The sequence below is a fragment of the Camelus dromedarius genome, chromosome 21 (genome assembly GCF_036321535.1).
Source record: "Camelus dromedarius isolate mCamDro1 chromosome 21, mCamDro1.pat, whole genome shotgun sequence".
Lineage (NCBI taxonomy): Eukaryota > Metazoa > Chordata > Mammalia > Artiodactyla > Camelidae > Camelus > Camelus dromedarius.
Window position 1 is genome coordinate 33827052 of NC_087456.1, and position 15646 is coordinate 33842697.

General features: G+C 39.3%; 1 protein-coding gene across 1 annotated transcript in view; it reads right to left on the reverse strand.

Annotated features, from left to right (window-relative positions):
- Positions 1-15646, reverse strand: part of KCNT2 (potassium sodium-activated channel subfamily T member 2) — a 172798-nt gene that overhangs the window by 70518 nt on the left and 86634 nt on the right. Inside the window, exons 11-13 of the mRNA XM_031438358.2 lie at positions 11620-11833; positions 9356-9461; positions 5264-5436 (exon numbers count right to left, since the gene is read on the reverse strand). Coding sequence (XP_031294218.1) covers positions 5264-5436; positions 9356-9461; positions 11620-11833 — 493 coding nt within the window. The remainder of the gene's footprint in view (positions 1-5263; positions 5437-9355; positions 9462-11619; positions 11834-15646) is intronic.

A 15646-nucleotide genomic window follows, 5' to 3' on the forward strand; every position in this document is an offset into this window, starting at 1 on the left:
ACATCATGAATCAGAGATCTAACTGTAATTCTGTTAAGAAAGATGACTATTTACGAGTCTAAATATCTTTACAAAATCTTTCATTGTAAAAATTGCCATCCTAGGCAAATATGAATTAGCTAACAATTGCTAGGAAGTTAAAAGATTTGTGAACTTGCATGGCTTTGCAAAGCTGAAGGTCATCATTTCCCATTTAACTAATAACTATAATGAACTTAATTTCTTTATTTCAAATTCAAGAAATGAATGTAGTTAGACAGTTTGGTTAGTGTTTCATAATTCCACTTTTAAGCAGCTTATTTCTTCCTTAAAAATACACAAGTAGTTTAATGTCAACAACTCAAAATAAATTTCCCTTTTTTTGTTGATTGGGTTTTCACCCAAAATCCACTCATCAGTTTGAATAGCGACAATGTCCTTTTTTGATTGGTAGAAGGGGAGAGAAACTGACACTTGCGGACTGCCCCTCCCAAGTCAGATACTATACTAGTGCTTCATACACATTATTTTATACGGTCTCATAGTAACTTATGATAAACGTTCCACTCGTTTTACAAGAGAACATTGAAGCTAACAGAAATTTGGTAATATGTTACAGGTTTAGCACGAGGGTAAGCTTAGATCTGTATGAGTCCAAGGTTTGAATGTGTCTACTAAGGACCTTGCTCTGCCAGACAGCATTGCTTCTGAAATGAGCTGAACTGCAGTTTACTTGGAAAGAAGACTGATTTAACACAGGGGTAGTTTAAACACGAAGCTGTGAGAATTAGGAAGATAAGACTGGCTCTTGTACAACCTTGTGTGGCACCGGGTAATAGATCCCAAAGCCTTTGACCCTCTTTTCTGTCTGTCGTAGGAAATGGTGTCATAGATGACTATATGACCTTTAAGGTTCATGGATGACTATATGACCTTTAAGGTTCAAAATATTTCAAATCAGTGTGGCACAACAACAGACCGAACAGAACAGACGGCCAGCCAATCAGAACCGAGACCAGCTCTGATGAGCCGGTATCAAGGGCAAGATGTTTTCTAGTGCGCCTGCGTTCTAGTCAGTGAGCATATGAAATGGAGGTGGCTTTCCACTTGGAAACATTGGAAATCCTTATTTTGACATATGACGTATGTGAGTATCATAAATTTAATTTATATTTTAAAATTCCACATTTATGATGCTGTGTATTTCTAATATATTGAATTGGCCTTTCAAATAAATTTCCTATGCAGGCATATAGAGTATTATTTTCAACAATGCTCATATGAATTTAAAATAAAGTCAAACTCCACTGAGCTAATTAATAATTACAGAAATACATACAACTATTAGTGTACAAATTCTCATAACATGGAAATACTTTAGAGAAGAAAGTATCATATTTCTCTGTAATTTTGTAGGCTAGATTGAAAAATACTAGCCACAGCAGAGCAACAGGTACCTCATCGTTAAAAAAAAAAAATAGATTGCATAAAACTTCCTGGAACATTATTTTACTGGTGCTTAGTTTTTGTTTCCTCATTCTTGATCAAAGGAACAGAGAACAACAAACAAAAATGTTAGACACCACTTTTGGGAAATAGACAGGAAACTGATAAATTTTACAGCATGCACTTTCATCCTAACTCTTTGGGAAAAAAAAAAGTCAAACCCCACTAAAATCACTTAACAAACAAGATCATGCGAGGAGCTGAACTCCCAAATGTAATAAGCCCTTAGGAAATCAGAGACAAATTGTAATGCAAAAAATCCAAAGTTAAAATACTCTTGTTTCTAAAAAGAATTGACAAGCAATGTATTTCTGCATATATCAAAAACTTGTAAGTAAAGTAAGATCATATAAGTGAAGGAACTATGAGCTGCATAAAAGGTTCTGATCCTAGAACTGACCTCAGAAAAAGTCATTTAACTTCTTTGGTCTGTTTTTCCTTTCTATAAAATAGGAAAGTGGTGCAATCAAGTCACACAGATTGGTTTGTTTTAGTGTCATCACTGTAAGTTGTAAACTTTGAGATCTTAAGCTGCTTGGTACATCTTTCTGAGGATAAATCATCATTATACAATGTGGATATATTCTTGAGGAAATAAAATGTAAAACAAAAGTGAAGTATCTAGAATGATGGCTGACATGCAGTAAAGGCTCCACGATTATTACCATAATGAACAGAGGGTAGCAGTAAAGAACGCTAATTTACTAAATGATCGCTATGGTCTTATTCAGGTAAAATATTCTCTGATAAAAGCTACATCTATATTTATATAAAAATACTGACCAGTTTGCCAGTAAGTAAGAGAAACAGAGTTTTCAGATGATTTTTCAATGATTGAGCAGAGTCAGGAATTAAGACTGGAGAAACAGCCACTTGATTTTATAATTCTATGTAAGTAAATCATCAGTCAGTAATTGGGCATGTTGGCAACTGTTAACTCAAAACTGTATATAATGGAACTGACTGAGTCTAGACACGGTGCACAGGTTAAGGAACCCCAGCTCCTGCCACCTGCTCATTGAGATAATAAAGTGGAGAAAAGGGGGGGTCAGTGATTCTGAGAGAAGACACTTAGCAAGACCAGATGCCAAAAAGGAGAGCAGCTCATCTCCACTCCACGGAGTAAACTCCTCTCTCAAATTTGGAGAGACTGGTTCTTTTGCAAGATACGAGATTGTGATTTGTAAGAACTATGTGTTTGGTATTCACATTCAGATTTCTCATATATATATTTGGTCTTTACCACGTTTCTTAGCTCACAGCTTCCAAAATCCTTGGAATTCCCTGAGCGATCAGAGCAATGGGAAAACCTTTCATCATAATATTTGGTGTCTCATCCTGAGTTCCTGAAATCACTGCAGAGCCATAAAGGGGAAACAGGTGTCTTGTTCTTCACAAGCCTGTTTCCAGGAGAACTGGGTTATCTGGGTTTATGTGAATGAGGTGACTTTCGGAAAGTATCTCAGGATGGAGGCTGGTTGCCAGGGGAACCAACCATGAAAAGAGGATCGCAACTTTCAGTTCCACCTCCTGAGTTTTGAGGAAGGGCGAGGGGCTGAAGATTGAGGTCAATCACCAATGGCCAACGATTTAATCAATGGTGCCTGTGTAATGGAGCTGCCATGAAAAACCCCAGAGGACGAGAGAACTTCTGGGCTGGTGAACAGGTAGAGATCTGCCGATAATGGTACCCTCACCATGGGCAGGGAAGCCCTGCCCTTTCCCTGTACCTTGCCCGGTAAATCTCTTCCATTCCTGAGTTCTTTGCTTTTATAATAAGGCAGCAATCCAGTAAGTAAAATGTCTCTCCGTATTCTGTGAGCTGCTCTAATAAATAACTCGAACTTGAGTAGGTGGCTGTGGGAGACTCTGACTATAAACCAGTTAGCCAGTCAGAAGTACAGGTAACAACCTGGATGTGCAATTGGCATCTGAAGTCCAAGAAGGGGGTCTTTGGAACTTCCCATCTACGGCTGGTCAGTCAGAAGCACAGGTGACAATCTGGCTTGCACCTGGCTTCTGAAGTGGGGGTGGGGGCAGCCTTACAAGACTGAACTTTCAACCTGTGGAAGCTGCTGCTGTCTCCGGGTAGACAGTGTCAGAACTGAGTTGAATTCTCCTAGAATTGAGCTGGTATCCTGAACATAGCCTGCTGGAGGTTGGGGGAAACTGTCTGACACACACACACACACACACACACACGTTGAAACTGGGTCCAAGAACCCAATTAGGAGATTTACACAGCAAGACAAGAAATTATACCTTGAAATAATATAAAGAAGGTGAAAGGACCGCTTTTCCACTCTGCTTCTTCACGGGGATGCTGTGAGCACAGCTCTACTTCTTTCTTTTCAAGCCTCTTCCTATCTTCCCATCCATATTCTGGCGCCTGAGCTGATCCACCTTGCTCCCAGCCAGACAGGATGGGGATGCTCTGCGTCAATCAGCTTACAAACACCCCTGTCTCAAAGTCTATCTTAAAGGGTGTGGACACACCATATAGAAAACAGAGCCAAAATCTGACACTTCTGATTCACATAGTTAATGAGCATCTCTTGTGTGCCAGGTTTCAGCCAGTTTCTCAGAGCTTCCCACCAGGGAAGTCCCAGAATTAGGGAGATAGTCCACGGCCTCGGAGGTGCTTTACCGCCATATTCCATCACCACAGCCACCCAAAAACCCAACTTTTACTCTCCGAAGATTTGTTTTATTAAGCTTTTATTTCCTCTGACGCTAGGTCCAAGTTTTTGTTCCCCCACAACAGCCCTAAATGTATCTCACATTTCCCTGGATGCCAGAGTGGTATCAAAAATAGTCACTGAGTCATCACACCCGAGAATTCTTCACCTGAAACCCTACAGGTGTGCTCGATACTTAGAGCTGATTATCACTGCGATCCTGATGCTAAAGCAAGATGCAGAGATGAGTATCTTGATATTCAAATATTTGGAATATTATAACATATTGGGGAGGTATCTGCTTTGAGAAAATTATTTTGATAAATTTTAAAGGCAGCGCCGAGGCAGCAGATTTTGGCCTCATTTAATTGATCCTAAAATTTGCCTCACTTTAGAATTTAGGAGGAGAGTTGGAGGATTCTAAAATACGGTATTGATCTAAGGACCATCTGCTGCTAATGCAAGTCAGAGAGAGAAATGTAATGATTTTAGTATACAATGGATTTGACCGTAGCATTCAGTGATGTGTATTTAGATTTACATAAGGAAATGTTTAAGCAGTCTTATTTCAGAAGGGTATATCAACCGAACATTTTCAAGACAAATGAACATGGCAAAGCATTAACTCTTCATGTTGTAGAATATATGTTTTAATGGTGGAAGAATCATAATAACTCATGATGGTGGATCAAAATAAGACATAAAATGGATCATTAATATGCTTCTCTGATAATTAATGGTTCTTTACAAAGACAACAAAATTGTCCAATTTTGGCAGAGAATTTTCCAGGCTAGTTGATTAATTTAAGTAAAATAACTGTAATTATATCAGTGGCATGTTTCCCACTGGTACTGAGTGATGACCACTTGCAAAATAGTTTTAAATAAAAAGCTTAGAGTATATTCCATAGATATTTTAAGAAGGGTTCATAAAACACAACCTCATTCAATGGTTGTTTTGTACCTTAGCACAGGATACATCTCCCAATGAACTACGTGCCATAATGTATCTGATTTAAAATTTTCTAAGTAAATTAAAATATTTTTGATAAAATATTAAAAACTCTTTGTCTTCTTTGTGTACTTTAAAATATACTTACGGGTTATCCAATAGCAGTACTATGGGATTAAGTTCTTTCTTTGGTCTATAATATGCCCTGAGAGGAACAATAAAATTATACAATCCATTTCCAGCTGTTTCAGCTGCAACTATAATTAGTTTATTTTTGAATCCATAGGCTTTTGCGTCCTCATAGTAGTTATGCTGGCAACTCTAGAGAAGAAAAATTATACAAAGAAATGCCATTTTTATACTCCACTAAAATTTGGTAAAAAAAAAAAAAAAAGTAGGATATATGGAAATGTAAAATGCATCTAACCTAGTAAATCCTTTATTTTCTAACAAATCTAAAAATAGTTACATTTTTCTGTGCCCAATTCTCCAGCCTGAAGGTGTGCGTGGGCAAGACATGAATTCCAAGTATGTAGCATGATGTGGGGGAAGGAAAAGTCAGCAATCTGTGTACATGCGTTCTGCTGGAAACTGGAACTTGTTGTGAGATGACGTCTGGGTATCAATATTTAAGAACCATCACACTGTGTATGTGTATCAGAGCAGTGCATTATATACCCCAAATACGCTCAATCTTTATATGTCAATCATACCTAAATAAGCTAGGAAAAAATGGTCTACCTCTGCTTTCATTTCCAGAAAAAGGATAATATTATAATTAAATAACCTTGGAACATTCCAAGTTCTGAATACAAAAAGGATGGATCTCAAAAGGGATTTTTTTTGTTGTTGTTAAAACAAAAAGCCCTAATTATCAAAATGTACACCTGAGCTGGCAAGAGGATAATGAGGGAAATACTCTAAAGTAAAATATTAATGCTAACACGAATAGCAACAACAGGTAACAACGCAGCATCAGACCTCACTGCTTCACGGAAGGCATTTTGTTATTTCCTGGGTACCTAGAATATGCTGGACTTCGCATTATTAAATCAAGATCCTTTTAAACTGAGTTATCTGCCTGGGGTACTGCTTTAGCATTCTGGTTTTTTATCTTTCTGTGTTTCTATGTGGGTTTCTTTTTATTTGGGTTGAGATTAGCTGATTCTCTGTGGATTCATCATCTACTCTGGAATATTTTCAGCCTTCTTTCTTTAATAGAAAATTATAAGACACCGTTGGGAAGAGGCACCCTGAGTCAGCAGAAACAATAAACAATAGAATTAGACTCACAAAGACTACAGCTTTCACTGTTATTAGATTTAGAATATCAAATGAGCGTGTTTACTATGTTTAAGGAAATAGAAGGCAACATTTGAAGTATGGACGGAAAATAAGAGGCTATTTAAAATACTCAGGTAGATGTTTAAAAATTACATATACTCTATTCCAGAATAAAATGCTTAGCAATTAAAAACAGAAATTCAAAAGATGGTTTAAATTCCACATTTAGTGCCTCTGAGGGGATCATCTGCATGACAAAGTTGAAGTAGTTACTCAGAATACAGGAAGAAAAGAGAAAGTACTACAGAAGAATTAAGATACTTGGAAGAAGGTGTGAGAATGTCTAATATATATTCAAACAAAATACCTGACAAAGAGATGAGAGAATCAGAAAGAAGCATTATTCACGTCAATACTGACTGAGGATTTTCTAGCATTAATGAAACACCCAAATCCTCAGGTTCTGGAAACCGGAAGAATCCTAATACAAATAAATACAGAAAAATCCTGGATTACGTATATTGTAACAGCGCAGAACAACCAAGACAATGAGAAGATCTTAAAAGGAGCCAGAGGGAAAGGAGATACTAGCCCCAAGGACACAAATTTGAGTGATGACTCTCACCACACCAGCAACACGGAGCACAGAAGGCAGTCAGTGAAGTCCTCGCACACTGAAAGAAAAGTGAAACTCAGAGCCCGGGATGGGGCAGCCAGGAAAACTGCTTTCTTCAAGAAGTGGGGTAAATTAAGGACGTCTCTAGGGAAACTGAAATTGAAAGGATTTCCCACATACAGGATCTCATTGGTAAAATTTCGAAAAGCTGTAGTCATGGAACTTGGCAGATCAATCCAGCTGGGAGGATTAAGGCACAAGAGGATGCAGAAAAGGGAAGAGGTACCGGAGGAGGACAGGAAGTCTTTACTGGAAGTATGACTGGAGAATTCCCAATATAAACAGGACCTGAAGGCACATGAAATAAGGTCACTCTCAGAGAGGTTATGGGAGTGTAGGAGGGACAGGCGGGTGATGAGAGTATTAAGTACTTACATATTTATGAGATTAAGTGAGGGAAAAAGAACTATTTTAGGAGATTCTGAAGTAGCTCAATGAGTAAGAAAAGAAAAAAAAATTAAACAAGGACGTAACAGGGAATTTCACGATGATAAACCTGGACCAGGAACCAGCCCGCTGATACCGATGCGGAGCGGACTGGGCAGTGTAACCCCAACTCGCACACTTCACGGATGCAGCAGGACTGGCCCCACGCTCCCACCCCCTAATCGCCAAGCGGGCACTCGTTCGCATGGCAGACCTAGAGAACAGGTCACCCCAGATGTCGACCATCAGCCAGTCAGCAGCACTTGGAAATGTCACCTTCTTACTACGGGAAACAGATAAGTCGTGGTCTTTAGGCTTTAAAAGAATCTCTGTTTCTCCTCCATCAAACCTCATCTCGGAAAGCCTTACTTTTTGTTGTACCAGCTTTCTGGCTGGGAGATAAGTCATTTCCACTCTTTGCTTTCCCAGTATATTTTTTCCCCCTCGTGTGTTAAAAAGTAAAATGCCACCAGAAGTCAATCCAAGTTTCCTGGAGCCTAAAGCTTCTGCTGTTTTGGAAATTCTCTTTAAGGAAAATAACCAAAATGCCATAGATAAAAAAAAATTAGTTCCAGAGTCTTGGAAGGGGCCAATACAGCTGAAGGACTCTGAAGCTGAAGATTCCTCAAGGTTCCAAACCCCACAGCCACCCAGCACTAGCGAATGCTGCCCAGCGCTAAGGCAAGGACTGACAAAAAACAGGATACTGAGAGATGGAACTGTCCAGCTTAACAGGCCCAGGTGAATACTTAGGAGAAAAGGTAAGGATTCACAGAACAACTCTGGGAAGATAAAGGCAGAAATTTTCTAACGTCGAGTTCATCTTCCTCAAGAATGACAACAGCAGCCAAGAGTCATGTTGATCTCGTGAAGAAGTCACAGTGGTAGGAATATTAACCGCATGTATTAAGGGCCTATTCATTTATTAAGTTTCTGGCACTGCAGTAAGCTTTTTCCAGGCACTAATTTATATAATCCTCACAAGAGCCATATGAAGGTCATATTAAAATTACAAGCATTTTAGAGCTGTGGAAACTGAAATTTAATGCTAAATCTATTTGCCCAAATTGCAAAGCTTATAAGCAGAGAGCTGGGATTTTAGCTCTGGCTAACTCCAAAATTTAGAATAAAAGAAGACATTTCTGGTTAGAATGAGTGGTACATTTTAATTTATGTGGAATTGGGGGGTAGTTTGAGAGTCTTTTTTATCTGCTTTCTTATTCATCAGGAGAATAAATTCTTCTACAGGTCATGCCCAGAGGCCACACTGTGAAAGAGATTTAAAAAAAAAAAAATTCCTGCTTCCTTGGACTCTGTCTGTTTTGGATGGTTTCTCTAGAAGATCCAGGCAGGAACCAAGAACTACCATAAAATATTTAGGGACGGAGACATTAAGCGAGACACTGATAGGAGCTTCTGGTCTGGTCAATGATGGATCTTTGGGGCTAAAACATGAGCTAAGTTCACCACGTCAAGCAATTCCACTTTGAGATGTAAGGCAGAAAAAAAAAAAAAGTGCCTAGTGAAATAAATAGTCTACATTTGACCAAAGTGATTCATGGAGACTCTGGATGTGGAGAGGTCATAGGTCTGACGCTCTGACACCTGTTGTGTTTCTCTTTAAAAACACGACTGATCAACTCGTTGGGTGCATTAGAAGGGACTGGGTAAAACAGTGGGTGACCTTTAGTGCAGCTAAGAAAGCAGAATTCACCACTCCCTGGCCTACATCTACATTTGAAAGGTAATACTCTTTAAACATATTTTAGTCAAAAGACTGCACAGAATTATTTGTATGTAATCACATAATGCCATAATTTCAGTTTTACAGAAAATAACAGTAAGGGCGCTTACCTTGTCTAGTCTTAAGCAGCAAAATGGCACTTTTTCATGAAGGAGATGACAAAAAGTGGGGGAACTCCCTATGTACGGAGAGTAAGGTGGGTAGCCTTTAGCGTATCTGTAAAACAACACGAAACATGGAGTCGCCTTGAATGGCGCACGTCGGACAGGCAACTCACCGCCACGCTCCTCTGTCTGGATGACTGAGATGCAGGCACTCTCGATGCTGCAGCTACGTTTTGATGAGGACGTCACTTAGAACAGAGACCATGGACCAAATCTGGCCCATCATGTGGCTTTGTGAATTAAAGTAGTTTTTAGTATTTTCAAACGGTTGAGAAAAAAGTCAAAAGAAGAAATAATATTTCCTCTCATGTGAAAATTATATGAAATTTAAATTTCAGCATCCACAAGTGAAGTTCTGTCAGGACACAGCCACGCTCCTTCATCTTCTGTATTGTCCTTGGGGGCTTTAATGTTTCAGAAACAGAGTTGAGTAGTGGCAGCAAGGACCATTCGGTCCATAAAGTCTCAAATATTTACTAGCTGGTTCCTTCTAGAAGTTTGCCAATCCTCAGTTTAAAAGATTTAGATTGACGGATTTGAGAAAATAGTAATGTTACTCTCTATGGAACATACTTAAAGCAAAATGCATTATTATGATCCACACTATCAATATTCATTAGTCATGGATGCGCAGCCAAAAAAGAGTAAAGGGTTGAGTAAATTATTCCATTAAAACCACTCAAACCAGAGTTTTTGCTGGAATCATGCTTAAATGTTATCAAAGATACTCAATTTGTTTGCCGACTTTATAAAAATAGTCACCTCATTATGGCTGCAAAATTTTCAAAGTGGAACTATCAAAAAGTAACAGCATAAGGAAATTACTAAATAAAAGAAAATTTAGTGGAGGCAAAATTGTTTTCTCCAATATGAAAGCTCTTTTTGGTAAAAATTTATCTTCCGAACCAAGAAATTTCAAACCTAGTGAGAACTATTTTCCAGACGTCATCAGCTAGGGCGGTAAAATGAGAACATTTAGCAAATTTAGATGCAGCTATCTCCACTATTACTTCAATATCTTTTTCATTTTTCTAGAAATAAAAAAAAAAATTCCACCTCAATTTTTTCAGAAGTACATGTAAAGAAGGAATTTCTATCACACCACACAACACTTTCTGGAAATAGACTGACGGTCAAACTTCTTGTCCCATCAGATATTTCATAAATATATTTGAGTATTATTAATTTCTTGGAGAGCAGAATTGTGTTCTATGGGTATGTTTAAGTTTCTTGTAACAAATGTTTAGGAGGAGTGTGAAGAAGGATTTTTCTAAGTTTTAATTATATATTAGTTCATTTCAGTCCATTTCGACATTAACTGAACTGTTACATGGAAAATACTAGGAGAAGGGTTTGAATGGAGCCCCAGCCACCAGCACTGCACCTAACAGCACCGAATACCCATCCAGTGCTTTCCTGCACACAGCACTGCCCTAAGCACATTTCTCCATTATCTCAGTTACTCTTCACGTGAATACTCAGGGGAGTTACACTCTGTTTACAGATAAAGACATCGTGGGTTAGACGGTTTTAATCAAAGTCACTTGCACACAATCGGTCTGAGGCAGAACTGCCCTGGGAAACACATTCCTTCAGATTCCACCATCAAGGCCATGGACCACTCTGCTCTCCTCAAGAAATGCCAACATAGTATGAGTAAGACAAGTTAAAAAAACAAAACTCCACCGAAGGCTAAAATGTGCTTCATGGCTTGCACTTTGACACTATTTATGATGGAATCTTAGTAAAGAGAACTAGCACTTCATTTACTCATTCCTTCAAAATATTACTGACATATCCTGAATAGAAAAGATCCCTGAATGCTGGGATGGACAAAAGAAGCCTAATGGAGGAAGCTGCAGTCCGCGCCACTGAATCACTGAACTTCAGTGTGGAGGTGGGCAACAAATCAAAGATAGAAGGTACCATGCAATTGAACAAAAACATACAATTATGAAAATGCAGTGTATACATGGAAATTCTGATTTACGTACTTTTTTTTAAAGGATAATATACAGGAAAATGAAGCTGTAAATATCTGTCGAAACCAAAAGTTTGAGGGCTGAGAATACTTTATCACCAAGAGAGACATTGGCGACGGGGAAGGGTGTTTTGGCGTAAGTGTGCAGGACTGATCCAAGCACGTTCAGGAGGGAGGGACACTCGTTTCTCGTGGCAAGCACAAAACCCAGTAAATCTTACAATCTTACTCTAAGTTTGAGGACACTTCTTCATCCGGGGTAGTTTCATCTTCTGACTGATCACTGAGAAGATCACATGTTTGAATCGACGACGTATCTGCCACCTCTAAAACGGGAGCGATGCTAGGTCTTCTGACTTCTTTGCTTCCTTCTGTAGGAAGAGACAGGGTAGGGCCACTTGCCGCTCTACAGCTGGTGTCTTGCAAGTCTATAGCCACAGTACCTAGAAAGACGAGACGTGAAGATCCGTCAAAGCACCTGCCACCTAGACGGCACGTCAGTCACTGAATGATCAACGTGAAATGCAACACGAGCAGTACAACCGATTATCCTTGGCTCTCGAAGGTTATTTCTTTTCAACATGAGCATTTTTGCCCACATGGATAAAAAAAATTCTGTATTTGTACTAAAGTGTATTTGCTGCAAACAGCTCTGCAGCATGAAACATGAGGTTGGTGAAATCCTGAAATACTTAGGAATTTAAATTTTACAAAGTACTTTGTTTCAATTTGTATTCATTTGAAATGAACAAAACAGTTTTTGGCCATTTCAGTTTTTTGAATTCTTATTATATCTTCCCCCCGTTTTGTGGAGTTACCTTTCTCTCACTGATTTATAACCACTTTTTAAATTAGAGCCGTGAGTATTTTCCATTTATTCAACAAATACTTACTAGGTACTACTATGTGGCAAGCACTATCCCAGCCACTTGAAATATTCAAAGAATAAGGCAGACAAGTTGCTGTACATATGGATTTATCTTTAAAATAACCATGTAGACAAATAAATGAAAAAAAAAGCCATTTTAAGATGATGCTAAATACCATGCAGAAAATAAAACAGAATGATGAGATAAGAACAGAGGAAGTTAGGGAGCAGGAGGAGGAATAGGCTTTGCACTAGATGGTGAGAAGGGCTACTCTGAAGTCACGACACCTGACTTTTGACCTACAGGACCATCCTGAGCACACAAGCCATGGAAATACCTTGAGGCGAAAAGAACAGTGAATCTAAATGGCGTAAGGCTTTTGAATACTTGGGGAATGCAAGGAATAGTAAACAGAAGAAACAAATTCCTTTGAGTTTTTTAATTAAAATTAAAAATTTATTTTAAACATCGATTTATGGAAAGTTGATGTCTCTCCCCTTCTGGAGAGAGTCACATAATCGAACTGTTGAGTGTCACCATATTTCGGGACCACTCACTTCATTTAAGCACGTATAGATAACAGTTATCATCCTCATTTTGTCCCACTCTTTGAAGCAACTATTCAAACACTCTCCACTTCCCGCAAACCTCTGGCTTCCTCTTGCCACCTTCTTCATGACAACAGCCTGAGTTTTTAAAGGAGGAAGAAAAACCTAGGGGATCTTGGCATCTCTTTCCTTGTACCATGGAAAGACAGTCAGCCACTGATTTCTCAAAACCTCTGAGGGCAATTACAACTCTTCACAGAAGAAGGGATAAAAAGGAAATGTTTTTGAGTATGAGAGGTGACTGGTGAGACCATCAAGGTATTCCTCAGCATTGAAATAAATCTGGGGGGGTCAAGTTTCAGGGGCTCGTGACTCTTCATACACTGTACACGACACTCAGGTTAGAGGGCGGGGTAGCCCAGCGAGACGTGGTCAGTAGGGAAGACTTCCCAGAGGGGCAGGTGGGAGCTGCCAGGCCTGAGAAAAGCATGTGATGACCAGACCCCAGCAAGACTGGTACCTGAGCAAAGGTGAGGGTGGGTGGCATCAGAAACTATATACTCAGCCCATTTTTAGCACCATAAATAAGGATTAATTTATAATTCAATCTATCTTAGGGGGAATGGGGATCCTAGAGAAAATGAGATTAAATTTTCCACAGTCAGAGGAGTGGATCTGATTAAAAACTAAATTTTATAAATTTGATTTATAAAAATAAAGCCGTACGATATGACTTGCACCCTCACATTATGAATTCAGATCCGCATTTATGACATTTATCCTCTGCAGACGGCCACGTTGTCTAGTTCAGAGAGAAAAGAGAAATTACTGTAGAAGAAATCCTCAATTCCCTACCCTCAAGCAAATGAACATGAGGGTTTCACCAAACTTTTCTTCCCTTCTTTCTGTTTGGAAGGAAACGGACGTACCTCTGCTTATGTAAAGCTAATCCCCACTCTTATTGGGACCCAATCCTCACCGTCTTTCTAAGGAACCATATTCTCTGAATTTCACCCCTTCTGAATATATTTGACTCCACATCACCTCCAACTACTTCGTCATCATTTTCTGTCCAACACAGGGAACTCCGGGGACTTACTCCTGATAATTCTGCCCACACCAAGCTGGTCATGGGGGGAACGTGATCATGAGAAAGCCAGAATTCAGCAGAGAAGACACAATTCAAAAAGCAGTTGCAAATGTCAGCCACTATATATAAAAATAAATTAAAAATTTCTTCAGTATAGCACAGGGAGCTATATTCAATATCTTGTAATAACTTTTAATGAAAAAGAATATGAAAACAAATACACGTATGTATACGCATGACTGGGACACTGTGCTGCACACCAGAAACTGACACACTGTAACTGACTACACTTCAATTAAAAAAAAAAAAAGCAGTTACAATTAGAGAAACAATTTCTTTTTTGAACCTTTCCCTCCCCTGACAAAAACAGGCTCTTCCCAGATGCCTTGATCCCTGCAATTTGGAACATTGCAACACCTAAAGAGACAGCTGTGTTTCGGAGGCGGGGACACACTCTCAATGTTGTCGCTGCCTCTTTCAGACCATTCTCCTTTTATCCTCTATAAAATCCCAGCTTTGGATCATTGATCTTCACAGTCTGTTACCCACTGTCATTGTTTTGTTTGTTCGTCAATCCTGGGCCACTCCACTTAGTCCTTATTTTTTTAAATTGAACTATAGTTGACTTGCAACATTATATTAGTTCCAGGTGTGCACAGTGATTCAATATTTCTATAGATTATACTCCGTATAAAGTTACTATAAAACACTGGCTCTATTCCTTGTGCTGCACATCACATCCTTGTATCTCACAGTTCACGCCTCTTAATTCCCTTCACCCATCCTGCCCCTCCCGCCCCCTCCCCACTGGTAGCCACTAGTCTGTTCTCTGTATCCGTGAGTCTGTTTCTGTTCTGTTATACATTCTACTTATTTCTTAAGGATTCTGGTCAGTTTCTCCAAAACCATTTGCATCAGTTTCCTAGGACTGTCATAACAAGGCACCACAAACTAGGTGGCTCAAACAACAGAAATGTATTGTGTGACAGTTTTGGAGGCTAGGAGCCTAAAATTAAGGTATTAGCAGAACTGGTTTCTTCTGAGGGCTGTGAGGGAAAGATCACTCAGAGTAGAAGGTACAATTCTTAAATTGACTTTAAAAGCCCAACGTGATCTGGCCTCTGTTTGCCTCTCCCCGCTCATCTATATTCTCACCATCACTCACCATGTGTGGGTCCCGAGGACCTGCTGACTGGTCCTGGGGCACAACGGTCAGAACCCTGCCTGGGGGCCTCTGTGTTGCTCACTGTCCCTGCCAGGGACGCTCCTCCTTCAGACATTCCCGGGGACAGTTCCCTCATTTTCTGCAAGTATTTTCTCAAATGTCACCTTTCCAATGAGGCCTACAAACCACCTCCTTTAAAAATCCAATTCTCTCAGAATTCAGATTCTTTCACCAGCTGTGTTCTTCTCTCTTTCATTACTTATCACCTTCCAACATACTAAATAATTTCCTTATTTTTATACGGACGGTGATTGGCCGTCTCCTCCGTGATAGGATGTAAGATCTGTGAGCCAGGGAATCTTCGTCTGTTCGTTCACTCATTTACCAGGAATATTTATAAGAGTGTATTACTCAGTAAGTAATTGCTGGATATGGGAGAAAAATGAGTGGGACTACTATCGAAGAAAAAGAGTGTGTTATGTCCTTGATAATCAGTTACCTAACAAAGTCCAAGCAGGGCCATGGAGTATGTCTCAGAGGAGGTGACATTCAGAGATGCAGAGGATTAGACGTTGTTACAGAGG